General features: G+C 33.5%; 1 protein-coding gene across 1 annotated transcript in view; it reads left to right on the forward strand.

Moving 5' to 3' along the window:
- Nucleotides 1-8,408, forward strand: part of LOC141444070 (irregular chiasm C-roughest protein-like) — a 50,590-nt gene extending 42,182 nt beyond the window's left edge. The window contains exons 17-20 of the mRNA XM_074109504.1: nucleotides 13-170; nucleotides 2,144-2,233; nucleotides 5,283-5,375; nucleotides 7,218-8,408. Of these exons, the coding sequence (XP_073965605.1) occupies nucleotides 13-170; nucleotides 2,144-2,233; nucleotides 5,283-5,375; nucleotides 7,218-7,255 (379 nt within the window). The 3' untranslated portion in view covers nucleotides 7,256-8,408. The remainder of the gene's footprint in view (nucleotides 1-12; nucleotides 171-2,143; nucleotides 2,234-5,282; nucleotides 5,376-7,217) is intronic.
- The last annotated feature ends 2,603 nt before the right edge of the window (nucleotides 8,409-11,011 follow it).

Raw genomic sequence — 11,011 nt, forward strand, 5'->3', positions numbered from 1 at the left:
TTCCCTACCCAGGTCACTACAAGGTTCATTGACGCGTAGCATCGACACAGCGTCTACGTTACCACTGTCGGCTGGCAATGGTTCGCAGAATAATTCATTGCAACGAACAAAGAAGCCTCAAGACGAGACAGATGCAATCAATAATTTAGGCTTGCCCGTTGGTGGCGACAGTAAGTGGGAGCGTTATTGTTTTGATTAAATACAGAATTTTGTTAAACAAATTAGTGCGACGAAATTGATAACGTGCCAGTTTATTTTGAGAAACTTGATTGTGGATCTTCGTTAATTTGTGAGAGACCAATAAATTTTATACACTTTCAAGTACTTAGCTACACAGATATCAAGGTCGATAGAGAGCATAGATATGTGATAATTTTTATAATATATCGTTAAAGACCCAAAGAGGGCCCGTTAAGAGGCCTATGTCCAGCAGTGGACTGCTGTAGGCTGATGATGATGATGATGATGATCGTTAAAGAGTGTGTACAAATTTGAAATTAATATTAATTAAGTTTTAATTGACATTACGTCAATTTATTAACACCAAATACAATAGGTACAATACAACTAGAATGTTAATGTTACTGGGAAGTCGACAGTTTTCTTCGTTTTGCTGAAGATTCAAATGAGAAAAAATAATAAAACCAATTTTACTACTAAAACTTTACACGTCATTCATTTACTTAACTTAAAACAATCAGCAATTATTAATACAGGTGATAGGGCCTTGTGCAAGGTCCGCCCGGATTGCTACCACCATCTTGCTTGCTAATCCTGCCGTGAAGCAGCCGGTGAAATTACTGGCACTTGAGGTATCCCATCTTAGGCCTCTAGGTTGGCAACGCAACTTCAATCCCCTTGGTGTTGCAGGTGTCTATGGGCGGTGGTGGTCTCTTACCATCAGGAGACCCTGTTGCTCGTTTTCCATGCCGTCAACTGAAAAAAAAAATGAACATGATAGTTAATCACCACTCTCCAAAGATAATAATACTGTATTATATCATAATTCTCCTGCGACGCAAGTCTTTTTATGTATGTACAGTCAAAAACATAAAATATAATATAACGTTACCAAGACGTCAAAAATATCTATACACCTTTATGTCACTATTGCTGTACTTATATATTTTTTTGCATTTGACTGTACATGAAACTCTATGTCACTTATGAAAGTGTTCGATTTCACATTAAAATAAGTCCTATATAAAGGGCTTCGGGCGGCAGGACCATAAATACTCGTACTATTTTACTTAAAAGTAAAAAAAAAAAATTAGCAAGATTGATGTTAAAATATATTGTTTGTTAGTAAAATAAAGTCATAAATAACTTTCTGAAATTAACAAACTATGGAGTAAAAACCTTATGTACTAAGTTTAAAAATGAAAGTTTGACGCAAAGCGAGAACAAAAACTTGTTCTAAACCGCAAACTCTTGTTTTACGACTTATTCGTTTTGATGCGGCTTCTGTTATTCCTTGAGTTTCTAACTTTTTAGAATCGTATTTTTAACCGACTTCAAAAAAAGGGGAGGTTCTCAATTCGACTATAATAATAATGTTTTTTTATATGTTTGTTACGCGATAATTCCGCCAATTGTGGACCAATTTTCAAAAATATTTTTTGTGCTGAAGAACATACTTTCGAGATGGTCATATTGTCACCAACATAACTCAATACAAATATTTTTAGTTTAATAAAAACATATTATTATTTTTGATTTAATTTTGTCGATGAATGAAACTCTAGTGGCCCTTATATATATTCTTTTGACTACTAAGCTATGTGGCTTTATCTTTACCAAAATCTTGAGCATCTGTAGTTTCCTTGAAAAAGCTGTTTGCTTTTTAAAGTTCAGTCTTCATCCCAGCCTATATACGCCCCCACCTTTGTTCCCACGCGGGCCCAGTGCGCATTGGGAACTTCACACACACCATTGAATCACTTCGCAGGCTTGTGCAGGTTTCCTCACGAAGTTTTCCTTCACGGTAAAGCTCGTGGTAAATTTCAAATGTAATTTCGCACATGAATTTCGAAAAACTCAGAGGTGCGAGCCGGGGTTTGAGGCCATAGATCAAACCACTAGGCCACCACGGCTTTTTAGTTCAGTATTATTACGGTAATTTTATGTTTTATTGTTTTGACAGCTCCGCCGGTGTATGCGCAGAAGGGTGCCCCAGTGGATCTTCGGTATGTCGCTACCTACGGGAACCCCTATCTAAGGAACAGCTCACTTGGTAAGCTTGATATAGGAGTATGCAAACGATCAAGGTATTCGAAAGGTTGGTCGGTTTCCTCGGTGGTCTAGTTGGTAGGACCCCTTGGCGCGTGTAGCCATAAAATGTGCGGGCTGGAATCCTGATTCGAGCGTTTGAAAATCTTTTTTAGTTTATAAAATCTTGATATTTTTTTAATTAATTTTTTTTACTTATTACTTGTTGTTAGGCTCTGCATGAACGTTGCTGCACCCACTGTGAAGCAACACATATTGAGTGGAGAACCTTTTTTAACCCCCTGCGCAAAAAGAGGGGTGTTTTAAGTTTGACCGCTATGTGTGTCTGTCTGTGGCACCGTAGCTCTTAAACAGGTGGACCGATTTGAATGCGTTTTTTTTTTAAATTTGTAATCAAGTTTTCTAGCAATGGTTCATAGACATGTTTTATCAAAATCAGTTCAGCCGTTTTGAGACATTGAACTTTGAAGTGACAAAGTCGGGGGTTTTCTAAATTTTGTTGGTTAGGTTATTTCATGTGGTGTTTCAGCACATCCTTGTAACCTAAGGAGTTGACCGCCATTACGTTTGCCTTTCTTAATATAATTAATTAAAAATTTCAAGAACATGAATCCTGCTAGGGCACAGCAATCTTATAAATATCTACTATAGAGTATAATTAACTCTATCGGATTCAGTTAGTTAAAGCTATACTATATCGTACCGATATTAGTGATATTAAGTTTTTTTTATTAAATCCCACTAATTATATATAATGCGAAAGTTTTTAAGTCTGTTTGTTTGTTTGTTATCTCTTCACGTCTAAACTGCTATTGAATTTAGATGAAATTCGGTATGGTCGCGCCAAAGTTCGCATACATTTCGCAAGTCAAACTGTAATGTTTGTCCGTGTTATTGTTTGTAATAATTTTCTTCCTATAAAAAACTGTAGGTTTAGTTTAGGTTTGTTTTATAACGATTCTGAACAATACGGTATTTGACTATTTTGTATATGTTTTATAAATTAAACCTACACTATGCCTGTTATCGAATAGAAAAACAATTTTAAGCTACCTTTACAAATAACAAAGTTATAAAGGTTTGAAATTCAAGATAAGACAGAGAAAGATATACTGGCATGTGACGTCACCGCCATACTTGCTGCATAGAGAAAAGCGTTTGAGGAAGAGACAGGTATATAGATTTTTCAAAAAAACACTATAAATCCAATTTTCAACCGATTTAAATTTTCTCTTCGCTTAACACTATCTATATCTACATCTATATTTTCATAATAATATTAAGATATGGCAAAATCAGGAGTTGTCAAATACCGTATTGTGGGATTTAGAGAAAATGGTTATGACAAAAATTGTCAAAAATTACATTCTGACTTTCAATAATTATGAGAGCCGACATGGATCCATTCGGTATACGGTATAAACATAGTTTTTATCGCGGGAAATTGCGTAGTTATTTACTAAGTAGTTATTTAGTAATCATTAATGGTGTAGGGTTTCGGTAATGGGATTATGATTTAACCTGTCCTCTCCCAGAGGCACAAATTTGTGCCCAAATTCCTTTGATCCTGTTATCCTGGGAGATGACAGATTAAAGGCGGCTGCAGGGACAATGTGGAGAAGAAAATGACATGATCGTAACCTATGGAAAAATTTGGGGGAGGCCTATGCTAAAGCAAAACAATCTTTACCGATGTCTGAAGATCCAAAATGAAATTATAATATTATGTATTTACTAGATTGTTAATAAAGGCTATTATTATTATTATAATGGTGTAGGGTAAGTCCTGTCGACGTGACCCGCAGCACCCAGTTTATTTGGCGCATCTGTAATAGAAACGAAAACTTTATTAACAATATCTCCAGATTTAATACCCGTCTGAGACATTGGAATATTAGGAACAAGATATAAATTTATTTTTTCTAAGCTCCCAATCCGATGTTGGCTTAGCGGCTTCGGCCGAATTTGATCAGGCGATGGTCACTAAGCCATTTGAGATGAGATTGATTTTGGATATAATAGGCTTTCTGTCTCGCATATTATTATATTTAGGATTTTTCCGACCTTTCTTTTTAAAAGATCAAGCAAGTAATACCTGTATTAAGCCAGGGTATTATCTTTGTAATAGAATGGTGTTTTATTTTCTCGTCAATGTTATAAGACTTTACAGAGATTTGCTCGAGGTATTACACGAAAATTATACACAAAAAAAAAACGAAGTCATATAAAAAATATTTTGGCTGTAAATTATTCTCATGATGTTCAAAATGATATTAGTTTCAACGTTTTATTAGTCATCACTTTAAAATGTAAAAATGAACTGAAGTAAAACAATTGTTAAACGTCTGCCAATGTAATGGCTTTGTTAATCTTTCTCGCTCGCACCTCGAAATCAGTATGTGAGCCAAATAATTCACTCATAGAAGCACTTATTTCATTTTTGTGGTCTCGCTTACATACAGGATTTTTTTTCTCTTACAAACTAAGCTTGTGCAGTTCAGGTACATGCACCGTCCTAGTATGCTAGAATTTTACATATTTATTTTCATGATCTAAATGTGTCGGAAGACCACATTTTTCATTTTCTTTTCTTGGGGGACGTCATGTTTGGGCGGGTGGCTTGGCAATCGCAGAATGTTCTATTGTTTACTGTGAGAACGAGTCACGAGATAGTAGTTTTAGGTTATACCGCTAGGTCCTTCAGAGTCATTACCAAATATCTTAATAAAAACATGTTTATAGCTGTCGCCTTCACTGACTACACACTTTTTAACCCCCGACGCAAAAAGAGGGGTGTTATAAGTTTGACCGCTATGTGTGTCTGTCTACGGCACCGTAGCTCTTAAACGGGTGGACCTATTTGAATGCGTTTTTTTTATTAGAAAGCAAGTTTTCTAGCATGGTTCTTAGACATTTTTTATCAAAATCGGTTTAGCCGTTTTTGAGATATTGAACTTTGAAGTGACAAAGTCGAGGGTTTTCCAACTTCTTGTTGGTTAGGTTATCTTTAACCGTCTTACCAATTTTAACGTTTTGACCTTTGTTTCCCACAGGCTACCCAAACCAGGTGCACACGGCGAAGCCAGCATCCACTCCTGCGCCACCACCGTACTCCGCGGTCCGTAGCTCAGTGGTCATGCCTACAGGTCAGTAAGGTATAGTGTCATCATCATTATCATTGTTATTTTTGTTGCTTAGCATTTTTTGTGTTTTATGAATGTATAATTTAAAAAAGAAAGCTGCTTTTGCCTGTTTGCAACAGTTTACATTAAACAACATTGGGCTATCTATGAAACAAATTGCTTATACAGGGTGAAAAGTTGAGATGGCGGCAATACTGGGTTAAGACACTAACTTCAGTTAAAATGTTCAGTTTTTAGTTGTCTACATACTGTTTAATTTTCTTTAAGCATAAAGGATTCATATTCGTATAAAAACAACATGCGAAAGTTTCACTTTGCAAATACTAGTTTCACCCTACGAACTGTATGGAAAAAGTTTTCTTTGATTTGTGGGTGTTCTAGTACTCTAACCTTAGTTGGTCTCAAAGAGTGTTTTAATCCTTGCTAGAAATGGGACCGATTGGCAAAAAAACAAAAGTCAAATCTGTCGATTTTCTCGCTGACTGCACATTTTATCAAAAATCTGTGAATGTCGATTGTCATCACTCAAAAAGTTAGTAAAGGTCTCCTAAGAGCATTTTCGCGTAGCAGAAAGGGATCTAGTAGCTGCCCTTGCTGCCCCATCTCAACTTTCCACCCTGTATGTGATTCAAAACCAAAAGCGCAACTGCATCACATTTAATTTTCTAGTGCATTCATCTAAGAGTAATTATTATCATTGACATCCTTTTTAACTATGTCGGAACGCAAATTTTTGCACTGTTTTTTTCATAATGCTTAGTAACAAGAAGATTGACATTGTTTTAATGTGGCAGTTTTTGTCTGTGTTTGTGTGTTTTTTTGCGGCTTCATAGAAGTATATTACTTATTATGAGAGGAGGCCTGTGCCCAGCAGTGGGACGTATATATGCTGGGATGATGAGAAGTCTATTACTCGCATTATGATATTTTTTAATTTATCTAAAACTCTTAGTAGTGTTGCAGCTACCTACCGTTCGTTTTCACCAATTTTATTATTATCTGTACTTAAAAATAACAATTGCTGTAATGGTTTTAGATATCATAATATCAGTAGTTAGATACAGCCTTTTATCTTTTCCATAAGTCATGGTTTTTGATAGAGATACGTATCTTGGCAATGTGTTTCCATTTTATTAATCAACACAATTTGTCCAGTCATGATGATCATTGCTAGTTTGCACAATTATGTTAATTGTTTTCAATTCAGTTAATTGATTTTGTACGTGTACCGACGCATTTGCTATGATTATTATTAGTTTAACCATTTTAATATTAACATGGCTGTGCACTACATGGTTGATACTAGCTCTAGACGCCGTATTGTCCCTTTCTACCTTCATACTTTATAATTGTTTCGCACAAGAAACGGCGGAAGCGATTCGTATTCAGTCTTAGAAAAGTATGGGTTTAAATTTTCGTCACAAACATCTAAGAGCTAAAGGAGATGTGATAATTAAGCTTTTACTTTCAAACAGTGGTACATAAAAATAGTGTGTGTGCCTGATCCATAAACGTTAATCAATTTTGACCAATTTCTGGTAGGTTGGCAATTAAAACTTGGTTTATAGGTTTGTTGTTTTCTGAAATAATTATGTGCTAAACAAATAATTATTGAGATTAGTTTTGTATGAAAACAACAAAGCATAATTAAGTTACGTAGTAGTGTAATTAAGAGCATTAAAAAATTAAACGTACAAACATCAATTCATGTGTTGACTGACAAAATATCAAAAATTGGCCAATATTGGTTAACATTTAGGGGTGAAACTATTTTAGTCATGTATAATAAGCTGTGACAATTCTTTAAGTAAATTACAATAAAATGATGTATAATCATTGTTTTAGGTACCCACAATCATCCAGCACAAGGCACGCATGTATAGCAAATGCAGGAAACACGTTTTGTGTAAAGACTTTGAATGTGAACCTGAATAGTGCGGACGCCAAAAGACCATGCCCCCCGCCAAAACACATGGCGCCAGAGGGGGTGAAGGGACTAAGTGCAGAAACTTTGTAAATGTGTTCCTAAAAATAGATTTTAAACGTATGACTGAATGTAAATAATTATAGCGTAAGTTTGTACTTCCAAACAAATGGGATATATAATTAAACTTTCAAAATGTTTTGGAAATTGTTTAACTCTGCTTTGCCAGTGTCAATAGTAATTTCTTTGTGCCGTATTGTAGATAAATAGTAAGTTTCTGAGTTAAATATTGTTGCACTTGATTATTTATCGGCATGTATGTAAATAGTTAAATAATGTTGGAACTGCCTAATTATTTGTACAGTTTAAAATAATTTCATTTTATAACCAAATTCAGAAGTTAAATAGTAAAAACTGAATTTGAAATTATTGGCCCCCGTTAGAAAAATATTTAAATAGAATTTGTATTTATAAAGAACGCTGTTGCTCAAATAATGAGAATCGATCTGAGATTCCAATTTAATTTTATTATTACTATATTTATAAATTTCATAAGATGGTAGAAATGAATCTGACTGAGAATGTATCAAATTTTTTGATATGATCTTCTTAATTTTTGAAAAATTAGAAATAATTAAATTTTTAAAATATATTTTATCAGCTGACCGCAAATATAATTAAAGTTAAGTAGATAAATCAATTTTGTAGGAAAATAAACGGGGAAAATGCGTAGAGGAAAATATATTTTCTGTGATATAGTGTCGAGAAATAGGTATGCATTTTTAATTAGTACTCTACATTAAAAACAGCAGTGTTTTTATAATATAAGTTTTATCGAACGATTTTTTTATCAATAGGGTAAACAACTCTATTATTGATATTTAATAAAAACTAAGCTGGCATTATGATAGAAATTCTCGTAAATATTACGACAATGATTAAGATATAAAGTATTTGCAATCAAATAGTTTGCCTTTTACAAATTAAAATTTCGTAAATTTTATGGGCATTGTAAGATTTATTTGAAATGTAAAAAAAATCAAAATGTATAAAAATATTGCATGCCAGTGTTTTGTTATAATTGCATGCTAATTTGCCATTATTTCTGTATACTGAGAATAAATCTCTAACTACAAAAATATTTCATTTTATTTGCGACCCATGCTTAAATTACCTGGTTTCATTTATACTGTAAGAACCTTCGCCTTCAGCTCTAATTTTTGGACCAGAGATAGTAAGTACTAGTACTTAGATTTTTATTTAAATGTTCTAGAAATCGTACCATCAGCCTTTATCAAAAATCCATCAAGTCAATACACAAAATGAAACTCGATCGCATCTAGCTCCATCACCAATTTAACTTAGCAGACGGCTAAAATCAGAACAACAGTTTGTCCATATAGTTATCTGCTAACAGTTAGACTAAAGCGACATCGTTGACTGGAAGGATAACTTTGTAGTGCCATTACAAGTAGTTTGTGCAAGAAATGGAGTAAAAACAAGAAAATGTGTTTTTGATGAGCGCTAACGATTGAAATAATTATAGAGCTGTGTGAAGGATGCATTTCGAAGCGGGCTGCGAAGAAAATTGTTTTTCGAAATGTCATCAGAGATTGAAAAGGAGGGATTTAAAACTAAAATGAGGTTGATATAAGCTACGTTACTTGTAATGTTTGTATGTTCGTTGAGGTTCCGTACAAGGTACGTATCTATTAACATCCTTGACTGGCTGGCTAAGAAGCTTAAGTTTTTCAATTCTCAAAGGTGTAGCGTTTGAGTGCATTTTGGTGGTGGAGTATTTGATAATAATAACCACCTCCACATATTTCTGAGAAATTGAAAGATGGATGACGGATAGACAAACAGACTGAAAGACAACTAATTTATTGCTGATATGTTTATTAGAGATAATTAACTAGAATACAAAAATATAATCTAAACAAAAAAAATATCAAATCATGATTATTTTAAACATCGTTATAAAGAGATGCTTGTAACCTTTCACATTTTTTCCAGCTACTATTAAAACCTTATGTCAGTTTAAATTAAGTTAATATTTCTTATGAATCTTCATTCCATTTGAAACCTTTTCGTTCTTCAGTCATAAAACTGTGATACCAATATGGAAAAACCGCAAAGGTATCTTGCGGTTAGAAAGAGTTCAGAGTACTCGTAATGTAACTTGAGAAATGACATTCCTATTGGTTACTGATTTAAATGGACTTCTGGAATGTGTCGGTTGATCGGCTAGAATAATGCAAATTAATATAATATGTACATTCGAACCATTTGATTCCTGGCCCATCGTAGAACGTTCTCACAGTAAGTGTCACAATGAAATCCCTTGTCAAGCAATGCGATGACACTATGACTTTTTCTACGAAAAGGTTCTACAGTGGGTCACGATTCAGTTGGTTCAATAGTACAGTCAGTACAGTAGGAAATAAGCGGTTATGGTGCCCAAAATGATCTATACACTATCTTATGATCTTGGCAGTAGAGAGGTGTGTTTGTATATCATTTTGAAGAGCAAATTACAATAAAATGTCAGCCAAAAACAAAATTACAATCTCAAGTTATAATCTAATATAAAACTATTTATAACAATAATTAAGGGTAAAAACATTTATATGTCAAATTTAGGAAATTGGAACGATCGATCAAATAAATATTAAAAAATAATTAAAATGACAATGCTATAAAATTAAATAAAAAATAGTCCACAAAACAGGACAAAATTATGTCAAAGTTTAAAATAAGAGATAAATATATTTATATATATATAATAACAGAATAAGAAAAATGACAAATATGTCTTTTTTTTAATATAAGTACTTCAACGGAAAAAGGAAGAAATAAAAATTTAAAAATAAAATGTTGCTTAAAGGTACTGACAGAATAATCATCACTCATTATGTAGTATATAATTTAGTAACCTATGTGTTATTCCAGACGTCCAGCTATCTACGTAATATATTTATAAAAATCCAACCAGCTGTCCAGCATCCAGCTAAGCATGAAGGATAACAAACATACACACACGCTCACATTACACATACTCACAAATTACTAATTTTTACATTTATAATATCAAGTAAGATTTATAAAAAAAAAACGATCTCTTTTCTACACATCCATAGAATGACCTTAAGGGCGGGTTTAGAGTAACGTTTTCTTTGCGCGTATTATTATTATAAGCTCATTTTTGGAAGCGCGTGTATTTACATAAGCGCGTTCAGGTGTGGTTTTATTTTTTCGAACACAAGAATATGCGCGTACAATTGCGTTCGGTTTAATCTAGTGTTTAATCTAGCTTGGCCAGTCTGAAACCGTCTTAAGTAAAAACTAAAGGCAACATCACACTGGCAGCCATAACAGTTGCCACCAGTTTATGCAACCGACGTTATTTGCAAGCCCTTTCAGACTCATTTCTGTGTCTCTTAGAAGTCACAGCTAAAACACGTAATGCCACTTTGTAATAAACGCCAGTAAAACAAAGTAGCCACAGTTTAATAAAGACACCTAAACACAAATAAATGTGGGTTTGTTATGTGTGTGTGTTTTTGACTATGGATGTTATGGTTTTTTACTTACTCCGTTACGTAAAATCAAATTTTAAGTTATTGATTTCGTTTTTACTTTATTTTTTAAAATTATTTACAGTTAATTTTATTTTATTTATAACTATTATTTGAAATTGTATTTAACTACCTAT

This window comes from Choristoneura fumiferana, chromosome 29, assembly GCF_025370935.1.
Source record: "Choristoneura fumiferana chromosome 29, NRCan_CFum_1, whole genome shotgun sequence".
Classification (NCBI taxonomy): domain Eukaryota; kingdom Metazoa; phylum Arthropoda; class Insecta; order Lepidoptera; family Tortricidae; genus Choristoneura; species Choristoneura fumiferana.